The sequence below is a fragment of the Megalops cyprinoides genome, chromosome 3 (assembly GCF_013368585.1).
Source record: "Megalops cyprinoides isolate fMegCyp1 chromosome 3, fMegCyp1.pri, whole genome shotgun sequence".
Lineage (NCBI taxonomy): Eukaryota > Metazoa > Chordata > Actinopteri > Elopiformes > Megalopidae > Megalops > Megalops cyprinoides.
This window is the reverse complement of record NC_050585.1, coordinates 45,242,797-45,261,418: the sequence shown is the minus strand read 5'-3', so window position 1 is coordinate 45,261,418 and position 18,622 is coordinate 45,242,797. Positions and strand designations below refer to the sequence as shown.

General features: G+C 40.0%; 1 protein-coding gene across 2 annotated transcripts in view; it reads left to right on the top strand.

The window, feature by feature from the left end:
* Window positions 1-731: 731 nt before the first annotated feature.
* fstl4 (follistatin-like 4) overlaps window positions 732-18,622 on the top strand; it is a 139,550-nt gene continuing 121,659 nt past the window's right edge. For both annotated transcript variants that reach the window (XM_036524446.1, XM_036524444.1), the window contains exons 1-3: window positions 732-920; window positions 6,707-6,842; window positions 16,773-16,806. In XM_036524446.1, the coding sequence (XP_036380339.1) occupies window positions 6,717-6,842; window positions 16,773-16,806 (160 nt within the window). In that variant the 5' untranslated portion in view covers window positions 732-920; window positions 6,707-6,716. The remainder of the gene's footprint in view (window positions 921-6,706; window positions 6,843-16,772; window positions 16,807-18,622) is intronic.

The window sequence follows — 18,622 nt, the reverse complement described above, 5'->3', positions numbered from 1 at the left end:
AAAACATAATTTAGGATTGCACTTCATATGTGTCTTTTATTTTCCTCTCCTGGTCTTCTGTGTAAACTTTTGCAGTTGCTATGAAATTGATTTGACAACACCTGCTGCCTGGCCTGCTTCAGGACACAATGTTAGTTATTTTTTTAAAAGTAATTTTCATTTAGACAAGCAACAACATGATACATTCATTTAACTGAGACGTGTTTCAGCACCTAGCTTACCTTTTGTAGCTTTTGCCTTGGTTGATTTCCAGTTAATAGTGTTCTGAGAAACGGAAGGACTCCGGGGCCTTAGCCCCGATTGTAAACACAGCAACGTAATTTACTGCTGCAACAGAAAACTGGCATTTTCCATCCATTCGCCCACTAATAAAAATTATTTCTGTTTCCGTATAACTAAATTACACATCGGTGCTCTTTAAAAAAACAAAAAAAAAAAAAACAAAGCAAACAAAAAATATTTTCCACCTGAGAAATGATGCACATAGTATGCTTTATTATTAATCACTATCAATTCTGTGGTAGTTATTTATTTTAGCGGAATGTGCTCGTCTCTAATTAGGAAGTCAAGGCCTGCGCAAAAATGCACACAGGTGTCAATTATAGAGCGGAATATGCAGATACGGTGTATGCAGCGGGTGACGTCAAAAGGAGTGTAGTCTGGAGCTGTTGAAATAGGACAAGCTGTAACAGTGAGAAACACTCAGAGCTGTAGAATGGAGTGATGCAGCGGGAAGTGGGGACACCATATACACGCGTTTTCCCAAACATAATTTAATAAAGTCGGGTGCGCACGAGACTAATCTGAAAACGAACAGAAGGTGGAACTAAGAAAGTCTTTTTCCGTCTACACTGAATTCGTCTGTGACTGATCTGGTTAACGGCGGTTACATATTTTCCCTCGCCAGTGGACTACGACAGGTAGGGGAGCAATTGTGTTTCAAAAGATGTTCAAGGGGGAAATCGTTCGCTGTCGGAAGCGAATCGCCGTACGTTTGTGATTTGGATGGCAAGAATGTATGAAAGATATTTGAATGCTTGTTTCATTTTCAAGTTTGTGTACGGGGGTGTTATTCTCGTAATCTGTTAAAGGGGTCATTAATATGCTTTTAAAATTAGTTCTACTGATATATATTAACAGAGATTATCAATCACACAAGTACTAAAAATTGCATAGAATTATTCGGAATCTGTTTTAATTTGTTTCCCGGATGAAAACACAACACAAAAGTGGGCACCAGATGTTTCTTCGAATGCTGGAAAAAATGTTTGTATTCTACTTTTAAATTAGCCCTACTCTTGATTTTCTGGTTATTAAATTCACGTATTCAAAGCAGCTCAGTTCTCGTACGTACTTGCTTCAGTATGGTATACATGACTGGCTTCGTGTGTATATATATTTAAACGATGCAGACGCCCTGCTTACTCGCCGTTTGCTGTTACATATAAATATTTTGTATGTAAGTTCACAGAAGCACATACATGCAATAAACAGTCCTTGAACGTCGGCTCATTGTGCATTTCTCATTACGTGCAAACACGCACGGTGATAATATCTAAATGAATTTGGGTTTGGCCAGCACGCGGCGGCAATAATATCACTGAACGCCTCATTCTCTCATATCGCCCTGACGGATTCCTTTATTTCGTAGTTTGACTCTTTGACAGGACACCGGGGACTTGCTTGAAACAGACGGCAGCCCTAACGTATATGAGCCGGATTCGAACAGCTGTGAATTATGAAATTGCCAAACCAAGATAAAACGCGTCCTAGGAAGATCGCGTGGTGGTTGATAAGGCGCTCTCGGCGCCGTTAAATACACTGTGGTTGTGTCCATTCAGACTTTGAAGAAAAGCCTTTCGGAGTCAGTGAGCGACAGAGCTGCGCCCCACCATTAACTTCGGCAGAGCCTTGTATGTTTAGGCTGCAAGGAACAGTGAAGTTGTCATCATTCTGATTGTTCGCTTTCTCAAAGGAACCCTTCTTGTCGTTTGGATTCCGAGTTCTCGGCACTGTATTTGCATTCTGCTTGTTTGCGCGCCTACCTAAATCAGGTGAACAAGAAATATTCCAAGGTAACATGGTTTTAATGGACAGTATGGCGCTGACGTGAGAGCTGTCCAGAGTGGTGGTGCTGAAATCGGTTCATTCAATCCCACAGGCTCATTCCACAGTCCCTGCGTTAACTGCGTGCGCATTATTCACTCCTCTGTGGGGGAGAAAAAGCTAACAAAACACCCGTTTGTTGTGATATCTTAGGTGTTCCCAACCTATATTGTTTCGGAGATTATTAAATAAACAGGGGATAACGTGTCCTTTTAAAAATAGTGTTAAATGCAAAGCAGTAATGTTGCTTAAAGTGTCTTGTCTCTCAGGAAGCAGGCTACAAATGTGAAACAGCTATTTGCGTTCACGATAGTAGCACGTGTATATCCATTGCGGGTCGTGATGAAGATTCAAGCGTCTATCAATGCTCGATGAACACAATTACAAAATACAGTATCTTCTGTTTTTTTTTTTTAGTGCTGCCTTGTACTGTTACATGTGTCCACGACTCCTCTGTTGCATCTCTCTTGCATCGTCTTTGTGTCATTGTGAAGATTGCCCTTGCTTGTTGCAGTGCTGTTAGCAGATGTGCTGACTTGCACTGATCATGGTATGCACAGGAGAGTTTCTTCAGTTTCATTTTAAGCTATGTCGTGATGGTGGTTACTCGCTGCAGCGGAACACACACGACCCTTGTTTAAACCTGAGGGTTGAGTTGGACAAAAGAAAAGGGGCACACCAGATGCGATTTTAAGATTTCGAAGTATAATGAGTTAATAAATACAACTTAGCTGATAATAAGGAGGATCGCATCCAAAATACAAACTAAAGGGAAATAATTCTGAAGGAAAGATCATTTAAAACATATCCCTAAAAAAGTCACTCTGGTATTAGCCTGAAAAACACTGTATCCTGCTTATTATTGTTATTATTATTATTATTATGCAAATTTTAGTCATTTTACTTAATAAAGTTGTCATTGTCAGGGATATTTATTAAAGCATCATTGGCACTATCATGGACAGTCTGCATGAAAAATGAAGCTCTTTATTTCAATTCATTGCATGCTTCTGCTCCGCCAGCACTTCTGCTACCTATTTTAATACTCAGAAATACATAGCGCGGTGGAGTAACACAGATTTGTTAACTATTTAAATGAATCACCTCCAGAATACAAGATTACGCCATGAATGGAATGGAATGGATTTTTTTTCAACCTCTGGGTGCCTCAACTCTAGTAGTGGCACTTACTATGACTCTAAATGGTGCAATGCCTTTTCAGCAGGTGATCAAGGTTATCCATTTAATGGATGTGAATGTGAATCTCTCAGTACAGAGAAGAATCTGCTGAATAATTTTACAAATATGCTGTAGTCTTAAACAGTGCTATAAGGAGAATGTGTTATCTTACTACAATAACATATACTATAAGAATATATATAAAACATAGTATAATAATAAGTAATATATATGAATATGATTCTCACACACACACACACACACACACACACAAACAGTTATTACATTTGTATTATACATGTTTCTTTAAAATAAGCATTATATCACACATATATGCTTGTCCAAGGGCATCACAGAAATCTAATCTTTAATTGTTTTACCTCCAAGTGTTCTGTGCCAGTCAGAAGCAACCCACTATGCTGACAGGGCTAGAACTGTGTGGGAGATATCACTTAATTGAAATGCTGATTGCTTCTGCACAACATTCAGAGTGACCTTTTGTGGCACATAGTATTTCAGCCTAAAAGGCAGAAGTTTGGGGACTGCTCCTGCTTTCTTATTTTGAGGTGTAACCAAACTGGCTTCCAGACAGAGGGGCTCTTTTATGAGTGCTGAGTCTGTCTGAGTGACAGCTATGCAAACTTGTGGAGAAATTGACATGTAATGAAGAACAACTGGCATAATCCTAAAAACAATAAAGAACATTACAGGCAGTTAATTTATATGCCCACTGATGGACTTGATTGGTATTTCTCAAAGAGCGTTCATCAGCTAGCAGCATGTAGCATGTGGTAGTCTGTCATTTGTGTCCATAAATTATCGCAGACTTATTTTTCATGCATTTTTGATTTAACTGGTGGTAATTCTCCCCCCTCTCCCCCATTCCTCCTACCTGATGAGATGCTTGCGGGCTCAAACACCCTTAGCTACTTCCTGGGTTGCAGGCATTTGTCAAACGATAGTAATCTCAACATGGTTCAGGTCACCCTTCCTCTCCTGCGGACGACAGGGGGACCAGAATACTTCAGCTTATTGCCTCCTGGGCTCCACAGCCCCCCCCCCCCAGTAGAAGAAATGGATAGGGGCCTGAGAAGGAGAAGGAGTGTCAAATGATAATTAATATTGAGACTTCGCAGACAGGCCAGTAACTGTCAAGGACCTCTGTCCTTATCAGCTGTGAGCTGAGCTGCACGAAACGCACTTCAGACAACACTGGTTTATGTTTAGACAGAGACGAGTGAAGATTTCCCTGACATGATAGCAAAGGCGCCTGGGTTGCCACTGAGGCATAATTCCAAATGTCGGCGGTTCACATCCTTAAGCTCTTCACTCTCACTCATGCGCCTGACTGGAGGAGCATCTCTGAAATAAATTGTTATTGTGTATTGCTATCTCTTAGCTGTGATGGATGCTATTAAAAAGTGGAACTGGATTTCAGTATATTAAAACGGTCAGCATGCAGTGCAGCTGCCAATGTCCTGAGACTCTTGAGTGCAGATACGGTAACCTTATTTGGAAAAGATATGGTTCATCTGGTTTCTGCTGGTCTGCTGTCACCGCTGTCTCTCTTGCGAGGGGGTTGCAGCTAAAAACCTTTACATTAGTATAAATAGCAGTTCACAACCTTATCTCCCCGGTGCCCCAGCCGTATAAATTCACTTCAGATATACTTCAAAATGGTGGAGATTTATCACATTGATTTGTCATATAAAATTCCTGGAAGAATTCCTCCTGTTAACCTGGTGTCAGAGTGATAGCGGATAAAATACGAGTCATTCTCCCGTTGACGGGCAGTTTGATTCCCCCGGCCTTCTTATATCTGTGGTGTCCATACAGAAAACTGAAGCAGACGTGTGAATCGTCCAGCCACTGTAAAAGCAAAACTGGGAAGCCATCCCTTGGGAGCGCTGTTTTATGATATAAAGACATCCATCAGTGAGACTGTGTCGTGATCCGGCCCTGGCCTGCAGTGTGCAGTCTTTGGGCACTTTGATTAAAAGGCCGAGCGTTCGTGGTCGCAATTCACTCCCACAAATGAATTGGTTTAACGCTGCGGGAAGACGCCGTTGTTGTTTGTTTGTTTGTTTGGGTTTGTTTCTTTGTTTGTTCCTAGCGTATAAATACATCATAAGCGTGGAAACGTGCGGGGAAGAAGACTCGGTATCATCACAACAAGCTTTGGCAATTCATAATTGTGATCATGGCCGGAGTCTGTATCCCGGCGATCATTTGCATTTGTTTTGTGCTTTGGCTGGAGGCCCTGACAATTGGAGCGCAGTAGCTGTCCCCGGGCAGGGAAGGGAAAGCGATGATGATAGAGGCATGTGCATGAAAGAAAGGAACTCCTGCCTGCAGACAGGGCAGCTGGCACTGGAGGACTCCTGGAACTGGATTTCCATACATATGTCTGAGGAAATTCACTGTGACACATGGACAAAAAAACAAACAAACAACAAACTGCATGTTCCTGTTGCGTGGGACCGGACTTAGCATCAGCTTTTAATGGGTACAGATCCAAAAAATGCAGCGATGAAACTAAAGCTACTGTGACATGTGGTAGTAATAATAATAATAATAATAATAACAATAATAATAATAGTAGTAAAAATGGTGCAGGATTTTTTTCTGGAAATTGGAATGCTCCTCTACGTTATTTAATTTGCTGCTTGAATGATCATCTCCAAAAGTTGTTTTCCCCCTGCAGATATGATGAACTTAGAAAATGGACGTAAAAGCTTGTTCACTGTTTCGCTCCGGCACAAAATGCCAGCGCTGGTATAATGCATTTTGAAGCCGACTGAGTGACCCCGTTTGTTGTTTTGTTTTTCAAAAGGACAGCTCTCATCTCTGTGATCACATGCTTTAGTTGTACCAACTGGCGAGCTCTGGATTTCTGCTGTAGCAGTGTGCCACAGCAGTGGAAAACCTTCCTCTTATCTGCATGCAGATATTGTTCTGTTTGCCAACCGTCCAAACACCAGTGAGTCACATTATCTCTGGGGTGTACCACACTTGATTGAGTGATACCAGATCTTTTTCTGATTTCCTTCAGTTTCTTAAAGTGAACATCTTTTTCCATTACATTTCATTCTGCCATTCCACTATTGAGTATGACAGAGACAGAGAAAATGAAAATCCATAACAGGAAACATACCCTTTTGTAATATTTCATTGTGCCCCCCCCCCCCCCCCCCCTCAAAAAAAGAGTAATGATGATACCATATGTTGTGAGGACAATCATATTAGCAATTAACTTAGCGGAAGGGATTGTGATTGCTCTGCATAAGTTGTGTGTGCCCAGATTAATTAGTTTCTTGATGATAAGTGTTGGCAGTTTGTTGCTGGTGGGAGATTCTCATTCGCCGTGGAGTGGCACTGCGGAAGGGACTGCGTGTGACAGTTGTCATGTTGTTCCTGACAGATTGGCAGTGATGGGCTGGCTGGGTCTTTGGGCACTTTCTGTCCTGCTGGGGGCCTCACTCTGCCTGGCTGAAGGATGGAGGAGCATGGATACGGCAAACAAAACGGAGAACGCCTCGGAGAGACTCCAGCTCAGGGTAAATATGCTTTCCTGCACATCTCACTCTCTTGGTATTGGTCTGTCTCTGTCTCTCTTGCATACTGGCTAGCTCTCTCTTTCCCCGGGTGTCTCTCTTTCACACATGCGCGCACACACACACACACACACACACACACACACACACACACACACACACACACACGCACACACACACACGTGCACACACACTCCCATGTTCTCTCACTCAAATTCAGATAAATTTAAAATCAATTTTATTACCACAACAACACAAAAGCGCCCTTGGATTGTCGAACATTTTTATAAACATGGGAATATACCTTAACTACATGAAGTGGGTTACAAACAAAATAATAATGATTCAAAATTGAAGTTGAGTAGATGTATTTCTGCATTCCCAGCTGAGAGTGCTGTGAGGGGATAGTGCTGGCATCAAAATCAAGCCAAATATGTATTTCCTGCATCCAAGGTTAGATGTTCATAAAATCAAGTTTTATCTAAAAATGGCTGCTGATAGAGTAACCAAAATGCGATGTTTATGAACTTATGATGTGACAAGCATCATGCTTTTCCTTTATGTTGTTGACGAGTGCCTACCTGCACTTTCACATATTAAACACATTTGCATAATGGCATTCCTAATGAGGGCATTTAAAATGTATTTTAAAGGAACACAAATGTTAGTGTGCTGTCTGTCCTGCCACTACCTCTCTCACTCTCTCATTCTCATCATAGGCATCAATCTGTCAATCTTGCATCATTCCTCTGTCTTGTCTGAGTGTTGTTTTGGAAATACAACTTTTTTATTGTTTTCCATTGCATTTGTATTCAAACCCCATTCGCTTTCCTCACCCACTGCTTCAAATCATTTACTTCCCTCCAACAGCCTGACCCAATTGTCCATGTGATCCATTTGCTGTTTTTTTGCGCTTACGTGGATTAAAATGGGGGAAAAAAGAGGTGGCGGCGGCTGGCATGTGATGCATAAGTAAAGCCCGGGTGTAATGAAGCATTCGTCAAAGATTCAAGTATCTGATGCGCAAATGAAATCGCTATAAAACCCCTGAATCAATCTTCCCTGTGGAGCAGGGGGGTAGGGAGGCAGGGAGAAGGTAGGAGTCTCTCTGCCTGTCATTTTCCCAGTTCTTAGTGCAATTAAGCATGCCCTCCTCTGGTCTGCTTTCAACCGGCTTCGCCCATGGGATGCCAAGCTGGCAACGGTGTGGGAATGCCACAGTTTTGTAAGACAGCTCTGTCCTTCCAAATCCCTCAGTATAAAACAGAGTCGTGCATCCCTTCTGGTGGAAGGATGGCAGAACGCTGTCCCTTGGCTTGGAATTCGGAAGTGAGTCGGGGGAAATGAATATGGACGAGCCTTCAGGAACGATTCGGCCGCATCTGTAGTGCAAAACCAATGACATGAAAGTCAATTTTTTTTTTTTTGCTTTACATCCAATACATGTTCTGAATACGTGATCGATGGGATATAGTGGGGGGAATGGAAAATAATTTCTGGCAGTTCAAGTGTGATTCGGATGTGACTGAGCTGAAAGGAATTGTTTGCACTTTATGCTTGCACTGCATTATTTTCTTTTAGGTTGTACTGCAGTTGACATGTTCATTGTTGTCACAGTTTAGAAACCTGAGACTGCATGGTCTTCTCCCGCCTCTGGATTTTCAGTAATATATATTTTTTGTTGTACTGTTTTCAATAGATCTTGGTTACTATTTTATTCATCAAAGGGCAATATTGATAATTATTAGAGTAACTACCATTCCCCTACAGCATTCTGCATGTCACATCCAAAACCAATAATTTAATTACTCTCAAAAAATAATTTTCAGTATGCTGTTGAGCGCAGAGAGTGCCAATCAATACGTGGTATAAGATTACTGAAAGGGCATCTCATCAGTGTGGTCCAAGAATTGTGTCAGGTTGCTTAGCAGAGGCTTCTCTTGAGAAAGGCAGGGGCCTAGTTGCCACTTTGCCACTGGCTGAACATGAACATTCCTGAATCTGGCCTCTGGGAGCTATATTGTCTGCCACCCATCCATCGCAATCTACTGACCTGACACTTTGTTTATTGCCTGCTGTTCACTTAACCTGAGAATCACTCAAACAGAGTAATGAGCAGTGCGTTGTGTGCAGCTGTGCAACGAATTGTGCCACTTTGAGTCGTAAAACTTTCCCAAATGAGCTCCCTAAAATATCCATGCGATTCCAGCAAAGAGATTCGGAGAGAGAGAAAAAAAAATCACTGCAGTCCTGCGATCTCATTAGCCCAGGTCATTAAAAAGCTCAGCATTTACCTCACTTCTTTGACTTTCATTTGTCTGTTTTTCATGGAGCAAAGTCAAGGTAACGTGTATTGAAGTAATTACTTTACCTCAGCCGTATCAGTGTTGGAACGCATTTTACATTAAGCAACCTTAATACCTGTCTAAGTACACCATGGCTGCCTAGGCTGGTCCAGTACACTTACCATGTTCACTCATGTTATTACATAGTGCTAACATATTTATATATGTGCTTACAAAAGCCATTAATTTTCTAGTATGGATATCTGGTTATACATTTACTTACACAAGCTATATACTATATACTAGTATGATTGTTACATACGTGAAATTACATATGAAACTTGCAGGAATCAAAATCCTCTGTAACAAGTACGTACCCAGTTGTTACACTGTGTAAAGTCGGACCTAGTATGTGTCAAGCTTGTGTAGAGCTACATTAGATATGTCTCAGATCCCTTGCAAAATCCGTGAATCTGGCTGTAGCTCAGCTTTGATGTACCTGTGTGTCTAATGAGATAAAGAGACGTAAGGGATAGGTTTGCCAGACAGGCATAAACAAGATTTTATATAATGATTTATTTCCCCTTGATATAGTTTAGAGACAGATATCATCGTTTTATGCATTGCATATACATTTTTTAATCTACCGAAATGCTGCTGACGAAGCTCAGTGTCTGAGATGCAGTTTGTTATGATGATGCCAATAATTTTTAATTACGTACAAACTCATAAAAAAGACTTGCTGTCTGCACCACCAGTTTGTTTGTACATATATTCCTTTCTATCAACCACAGAGAAAAAGTAATTTCATAAGGATTCTGGATGAAAGCCTATTGGGTTGAAAAAAGAAAAAAAACACCCTTAAGCCTCCACCCCTTGACAGTAAGAACCCCTGGAATGCTGGATGAGCCCTTAGCTGATACCTTTATCTGTCCTAGGAGTTTATTCGAAACACAAAGCATTAAGCCACATCGCTAGGCTCAAATGCACTTGTGCAAAATGCAGGCCACAAGGTTGTGATGCCTTTCATTGTTTGTATAGGTAGTTTATCTCGCACGTCTGTAACTGAACCCTCACTACACAAACGTAATGACTTCTGAAATTGGTTTCCATTGGATATCCCTCTGTCATTCTCCTTCTGTCAATTCAGTCTATCTGAATAGACTTTTGAGTGGTAATGGTAAACAGCTATAACTACATTTATGGCATTTGCAAACTATGACAGGACTTCAAATACATACTGTACACACATTAAAAGAAACTTGACTGTTAAAATTGCCATTAAACCTGTCTGCAATAGTATTTAGTAGCTGTGTAGTATTTTTTAGTATGAAGTTACTGTATTGGTATGGATTGAAATGTATTAATATGTATTTATATGTTTTGCTCACATATGTCCATATGCTTTATAATTTTCATATTACATCTGGGACCCTCTCACATTCTTTGTAAACACTGAGGTTTCTCTTGTAGCTAGACCTGACAGAATATGCAGATTATCCTGCATAAAAATACATACAGGGAGATATACCATCTGCTTTGGCATTTTCCCATCAAAGATTGCAACATCGACCAAAACGCTCCGATTCCTTATTTACATGTCACGTGACGCATGAAAGCCCAACACCACCGTGGTATTGCCATCACAATCTAACACCTGCATCTGTATGATTCTGAGAGTATTGTGTAACACAATCTAATAATGAATAAAAAATATCATGCATCTGTATATGGTGCATGTTTTTGACTGAAGACTTTCAGTATGATACATCACCTGCGTTAACAGTACATGAAAATTACTATAAATATAATAAACAATGAATGTACTGTAATTCTTTTGAAGATAATGGGGAGCATTGACACTGAGCTGCAGTTCTCCTGGGAGAACATGTGGCTCTGTGGTACACATAAAAATGTGGGCTTCCTTTGACTGAGCACTCCCTTGATAAAGGCTTTAGTATTCATGTGCTGGGTCATCTCCTGATTTAATTGTCTTGAATTTTTGGGGGGAATAATATAAGGAGGAGCTGGACGGAAAAGCAAAAAGTGGAGGAAGGAGAGTGAGGAGGATTACCACCAGCTTTACGGGCAAGGGAGCGGTCTGCCAATTACAGCTGCTCAGCACCAGAGGAATTTCATTTATTCGTTCTGACATTGAAGGTTTTTTCTGAACGAGACCAGAATGCCATCAATCGACATATGTGGAAAGATTAATTAAGGGGGCTCTTCGCCGCAATCATCAGTGGCCAAGGTTATTACAGCTACTGGCCCAGAGAAATGATGAACGCACATTTTTTTTGTCTCTGCGTTTCCGCCACAGACAAATCTGAAGTGACAGAGATCCCCCTGCTAAGGGTTTCTTCCCTTCTATAAAAAAAAAAATAGGTTGGATCTGTCAACACCAAAGTGATATTTTGATGTTCATCTGGGAATCTCACTGATTTTTACTGAACACAAGTCTATGAGCATCTCAGCTGCTTATTAAACGGAACACATGAGCTAGACCCAGTCTCCTATCAGACAAGAAGATGACAGGCATGTAGTACAGTGATTGCAGGTGAAATAGATGTTAAAAAAATAAAAAGAGTCATTTTAAAATATACAGTTTAACCTTTGCCAAAAGGAAGATTACAACTTTAGGAGCCCCCACTAGCTGTGTTTAAATTCTGAGATGACTCTATTTTGTGAAGGGAGTCCTAGTAGCCTGCTCCATTATACAAGCTGACTGATTGGTATGCAGCTGAATAAAGACTACAGGAGGTCTTGTGATGCCCCCCCGGCAAGCTGTCAAATCGTTACTCCTTTTCAACAGAGCCCTCTATGACCCCAACAGTGTGTTAATTTCACATGGAGATTTTCACATCTTACCTTGTCTTTGACGGGCAATCATTTCATCATGATCATTTTTGCAAAATCCACTACAATGAGACGACAGTCGTCAATTACTTTGATAATTAGTTTATATGAGATCATATGATACAGTGAAGGTTAGGTGTCCTGAGCCAGCAAGGCGCTTGTCTAGAGTGCAGACTGAGACTTATGGCCTGAGTCTGATCCCAGCTGTGTCATCAGCCAACAATGTAGCACAGTAGCATGACGAATTGCCTCCTTTCCTCTGGGGGATAGGTGTAGACATGTTTATAGACTATACACATGTTTAATGCAAATGTTTAAAAGATCTAAAAAATTATTGCAGGTTTAACTTCAATATGCATTAATGGGTGTTATTATTAGAGTGGCCTGCTACATAGCCTGAGCCTACATAGCCTGAACTGTAGGCTTATGTTAAACTAATGGCTCATTTCAGGGCACTGAGATTTTCTGGCTATTACTCTTCCAAATTACACCTTGGTGTTTACACTGCTCTGTGGTATGCAATATCAGTTTTAAGAAAGTTATATCATGAGTGGACAGAAAATTTGAACATTAACAGTAAGTGTGTGCTCTCTCTCTCTGCCCCACGCTGCCCTCCTGTTGAAGACCGATTAGGACTTTAATTACTGAAATATCTGTGTATGAAAAGACCCTTAAAACTGTGTGGTGGATATCTAATGACTTCCCGCATCTGTGGCAAATGGCGTGCAACTGTAATCATAATTAATAGAAACACTTAAAAGTCAAATCATGCCATTAAATATGACTGAAAGCATGTATAGAGTTGTTCTTGTTAATAAATAATTTAGCTCTTGGAAAAAATTAAATGATCATAATTCATTGCTAAAAAATTAATCGGCTGTGCCTTTCTAAATTTCAGTTCTTTTTTGGGTATATTGAGGATGTAGTAGGGGAAATTTTTGCATGCACCCCCGCATGCACGCACACTAAGGGTCATTAAAATGCAAATTATAACAACAGTTTTTCTAAACAAGAACAAAATATGGAGTGATTAATTTTTTTGTAGAAATAAATGGGCCGCACACAGGCATGGGCAGACCTGTGTTACTAATGCTCAAGCTCATTATCAGATCATAGGTGCTAAAATGCCAGAGAGCTGGGCTTTCAAGAAAGGGTCACGCGTGCGGGGACATGTAATCATCGCCACCAAAACAGCCATTTTTCTAACAATATACACATTAATGCCATGTCTTCTATGCGGACATACACTTACCATAGACATACACATTTAATGGTATACTAGAGATGGTGTCTGTACCTTGCTATTGTCCTATAAGTCTCTTATCACTAAATAAACGTTACATTATTTTGACATCATTATTTGACATTTATTTTACATTGACAGACATGTGGTTGGTTGGTCGGAGATTTGTATGTAATGATAAAATAATAAAACAGCTTTAGACCACCATAAATGTGATTTCGATTTTAAAGTGATATCTGGCACATGACTGCTGCGTTATCAATAATCAAATGCCAGACCGAGGAAAGCAATCTAGCCAGTTCAACCAAATGCCCAGTTTAAGACTGGGTGTGATATCTCTCTTGCATGTTCCCCATTTGATGATTATGAGGTCTGTGGTGAAAAGTGATGGGAAATTTCAGTGTTAAACTCGATTTTCACCGGTGTCTTTGCTCAGCTGGTTCAGAACCGATCCACGTTAATTTCACATTAAATGTCTGGTGTTGCTTCTGTCAGACAATTTCTGGTCAGCCCTCACAGAGGGAAGAGAGTATTGTAGGATCTGGCTTGTGGTATGGTATAGTCCTGGATTGCCGGCACCATTTACAGTGCCAGCTGCACGGATCAGGATGTAGAACACAAGGCCCAGGACAGATTCTGCTGCCTTTGATTTTAAACGACCTTCCATGGAAAAAGGAAACATGCACTGTCTTATTATTAGTAGCTATTGCAGCATTTATTTCAAGCAACAATGTACAATATGCACATTCAAGTTAATTTGGGAGCAAATGTGAGATAAGCGTTCGGTTATAGTGTGAAAAGAATTCAGGAATGATTAAAACAGAGCCACTATGGGATATTCCCTATCTTAATGGGGTAGCACCCAATACAGTAATGTCCTAAATTAGGACACATGAGTGATTTTCCTTGTTAAAAGCCACTGAGGGGAAAATGTCACCTTTTTCCCCATCCATTGTTCATCTCTGATTGGTTTAAAATGGAGGCCCACTGCTGTCTGTAAGAACTCTTTCCTTTGCAGGTTTTTAGTGAGAAGATGAGTTGGTGAGCGTCTTTTAACAGCATTGACCTCTGCCATTTATGACTCCCATTACAACCCTAGTAATGTTATTTATTCGCCAGATAAGTACTATTATTAGAGTTGTAATCAGAGCAAATGTTTGTAAAGGTTTTTTGATAGCTCGTTTTTTGTCCTCTTTTTAAGACCCAGATTTCTGTGTTATAACAGTTACTTTCTGTTTGTTGATTCAAATATGATTGTTTACTGTGCCTCTTGTTGCTATTTTTTATTATTTCATAATTTTACTGATCAGCTTGTATATTCCCTGGGACATTCCCATACACTGTACCCCTGGGTAAAAAACACTGCTTTAAAGAATGCCATGTACCCATGGAAACTGCTGAGCCTGTATTCTATTGTGTTCGAGAATTCCACAGAAATGGAGAACTTTTTTCACTGAGGAACTAATGCAGATGCATGCTGTAGTAAAAACACCACAACGGCTCCTCATGAAGCCTGACCCATGTCAAGCTTTCAGTTTAATCAGGAGTCCCTTTTCCTCGCATACACAGATGAGACACCGTCGAAATGGGAAGATAAAAACGCTTCAGGGCAGTAATATCATTTAATGATTAATCAAATGCCCTCATTGTATATCTTGTCATGTACAATTTAAATGTCACGCAGGCTAGAGCTGTCAACCTACTCACTTTGAATTCATCTCAGCGCAGATTGCCCCAGACAATTCCATTACTTTTAATCAAACCATTAGATGTGCAGAACTCCCTCAACAGGTAACCGAGGACACATTGTTGGTCTGGGTTATTATTGCGCATTGTCAGAAATACCGGGAGGCAATACCGATATAGTTCATCTTGAAGCCTGTTACACTGTCAGCAGTTTTATTGTAAAAGGGCTTTTTTTGGCAGAAGTCCATGCAGCAAAATATATACTTTCTTAATTCTCAAGGTTAAAGGAGAATGGAGCTAGTCTAAATAATAAGACCCCATCCCCCTAAGCACAATACAGGACAGGTGATATAATGTGGTTAAGTGTTCAAAGTCATTACGGAGGCATTTATGCTGATATATACTGCATGTCATCCACGGTATACACATTCTGCTTACAAGGCCACTGTAATAAATACGCAATACCTCCATTGACAGCTGCGCGATGCCCAATTTCCTCACCGAAGTACAGCCTGCGTTCCTTTTCAACGCGTTGAATGAGGCCGTTTTTTTTGCGACCTGCACCTGTTCTACAAATGCAGGTCTCCACAGCAGCTGAGACAGCTTAGACAGACAGGTGGCCTGGAAATGGAAGATTTGGACTGCTTAAAGTTTCTGTAAACAAGCAGCAGCACATTTGTTGGCAGTGGCCTCAGGACTGAAGATGCTGCCCAAAATCACCGGTCAAATGTATGACAGACACACCTTCATCATCGGTGAACTTCACAGCACAGCAGCTGTTTGTGTACTGTTTCTTATTTCATTTTACAGATTATTCCTGACACTCAGAGAAATAAGACAAGTTATATACTTCTTGTCATTTCATCATACTTGCAGTCTGCCAGGGAGGTGGGCACAATGTGCTGTCAATCATCCCGCAGGAACTACTCAGAAGACTCCTCTCACCATAGAGATTGGTAGACATCAGTGAGTTCCCAATAATACATGATGGCTCCATCCATTCTGGGGTCTCACTTTCCCATCATTACACCAAAGGCTTCATACAGAGAAACAGAATATCTACTCATTAAAGTGCACATATCAAACAATATTTCAAATAGTATGTAGCAATTAATTTTTTCCAACACAGGGAGAGGTGCACTCCTAAAAATTGGTTTTATTATCAAATTAGATGGCTATTACATGTATGAAAACGAATACATTGTTAGATTTTAAATACTATTACTTAATCTATTTGTTTTTTTGTTTTGATATTTTTTAAAAATGTATTTCTTATGTACCATGTACTTACTCCATGCTATGTTTTGTGAGGGCCTAGTTACTATAGGTTTAACGTGATATACATTTTAATTGTTAACTGTTTGTGACTTTCTGTTTCTTCTGTTTTTTTTATTAATTATTTCTGCCAAGCTTTCATCTTGCTTGTTTCACTTGAGTTCCAAAATGATGTTCCTTCTTACCTCAGATTTGAAAATGTGTTTATGCTGGTTAATTATAGAGGTATATCAGTAGATGTGTGGATCACACCGTATCAAAAACAGCTGTTTCGAGATTCCAAAAGAAAGGCTCATTGCGTCTGGGAGTGAAATACTAACAGGATTTCAGGCATGGTAGGACAGTACAGCTCCTCCATAATATGTCAACATGTGTCAAAGTAAATGGAGACAGCAGGTGTCTTGCAGTCTTGTGCTGTTTAAATTAATCTTGAGGAGGAAGAACATTTTGATCTGGGACTCAGTTTGAAACCATTCTCAGCCATGTTGCCACCAATGTTGCTAGCAGAAAAAAAAAATTATATTGCGTATCTTAAATGTATGGCTCCAGCAAAGGCTCCTTCTTGAATTTTTGTTTTCTGTTTTGCAGCAGAGTGGAGGAGCAGAAGAAAAGGCCAAGAAATGTAAGTACTGGAATCATTTTCAACCATATCCTACTATTGATTTTTTCTGTGTGTGGTTTGGAGCCATATTCATGGTCTGATGTGAGGCCTGCATCTCCCTTTTTTCATTTACAGTATGAACACATTGCTTTAAAGAGTTTATTGATCAGCTCCTAAATGCCCCCATCGCTTTCTTAAGAATGTTCACACTTCTAGCACAGACACTGACAAAGTCTATTTTACACAACATATTCAGTCAGAGATGAATATCTAACAGAAACAAGGACAAATCAGATAGAAACAACTACAGTTGAAAACAAAATAATAATCATTTAAAGAGCAACAGCAGTTTTGTAAAATCTCAGAATCCCCTGTTTCTTTCTTTTCGAAAATAGGAAAAACTAGCTGGCATGTGTCTGGTGGATTGCTAATTAAATAGCTACGCAAGGACAATCAAAAATGCATTTTCATTAGTGAGTTGAGTTAAGATGTATTTAATTGACTGTTAGATTGTAGGACTATCAGGCTAGCAGGCTGATACGCAGGAAGTGAACTTTTGACAGTTCCCACATGTTTAATCTCTTTGCCCGTAAGCAGGTTCTATTCTTTTCCACATGCAATATCACAGAACAAGCCTGAGGTTTTAAAGCACTGTTTTCTGTTAAATGAGTGCACATCTTTCGCAATATATCTAAAATCATATTCTGTGTTAAAGCAATATTTGCACCTATAATATGTGATATAGTGTGTATATTATGATTTACTATACACCAGTCAAATGAGAAAAGTCAATATGACTCATACTTTTACATTAAGAATAAACATGTTTTTATTTAATGTTGATATATTTGCATTTTCTGTATGTCAACACTGTAATCTTTGGCACATGAACAAAACTAGGAAAATCGGAAAATCTTGCTTTGCTGTTTTTCATCTGACGCATCCTGTTTATCGTACCGTTGGATCTCCCATTGCTCTCTTAAGAAGTTTGTCAAAATATATATATTTTGAAAATGGCATCTAAGACAACGAGTTTACATTCGGCTATAAAATGGAAAGACAGCTGAAATTTAGCCCGTTATTCACTTTTTTTCATTTCTGCGCTGTATGTCATCATAGCAGTAATATGTTTAAGCAATTTCACAGAAGTAATAGTTTACCTTAAGCCTAATTACTTTGTACTATTTGGTCTTGGTACTATTTGCAGAGGAGTTAGATTGCAGATTAGACTCAGCTGCCTCTTGAAATGTTTTTTGTAGGCTTTCTGTCAAAGATATACAGGTGATCAGTTATATTACAGGTACAAGTAATGAAGTGCTGTTTTTATATCACTGTATGGAGTAGTTGAGATCAAAGAGGACCTGCCATAGGTAATAGAAAATACTACCTCATATGAGGTTTTTAAGATGTTTAGGAAGGAAGAAGACTTATTGAATAAGCTGGAATTCAAATGGGAGTGGTTATTCGTCTCTTGAGACTAATTACGCCGTGTCTGTTTATGTGCTAAACTTCTCCATCTTCAGAAGACAAGCGGCTGCTCTTTTTTTTTCTCTCTCTCTCTATCTCTCTCTCTCTCTCTTGGATCGGAATCACTGTAGCTTCCGTCGCCTCCTTAAGCGTGTCTGTCTCACCTTTTACTAACTGCCGCCTCAGTCTCTCTCTCATGCAGCACGCTTTATTGTCGTGTCTCTACCCTTCACTCCCAGACTGTGGCATTAATCAAAGTGCCCCAGTTTAGTTGGTGAGATGACGGTGTTACCTGCGAAACCGCGGTGATGAGAACATGGTAGACCGGGGCCTCTCCGGCTCGCACGGAACACTGGATAAATGACATTTT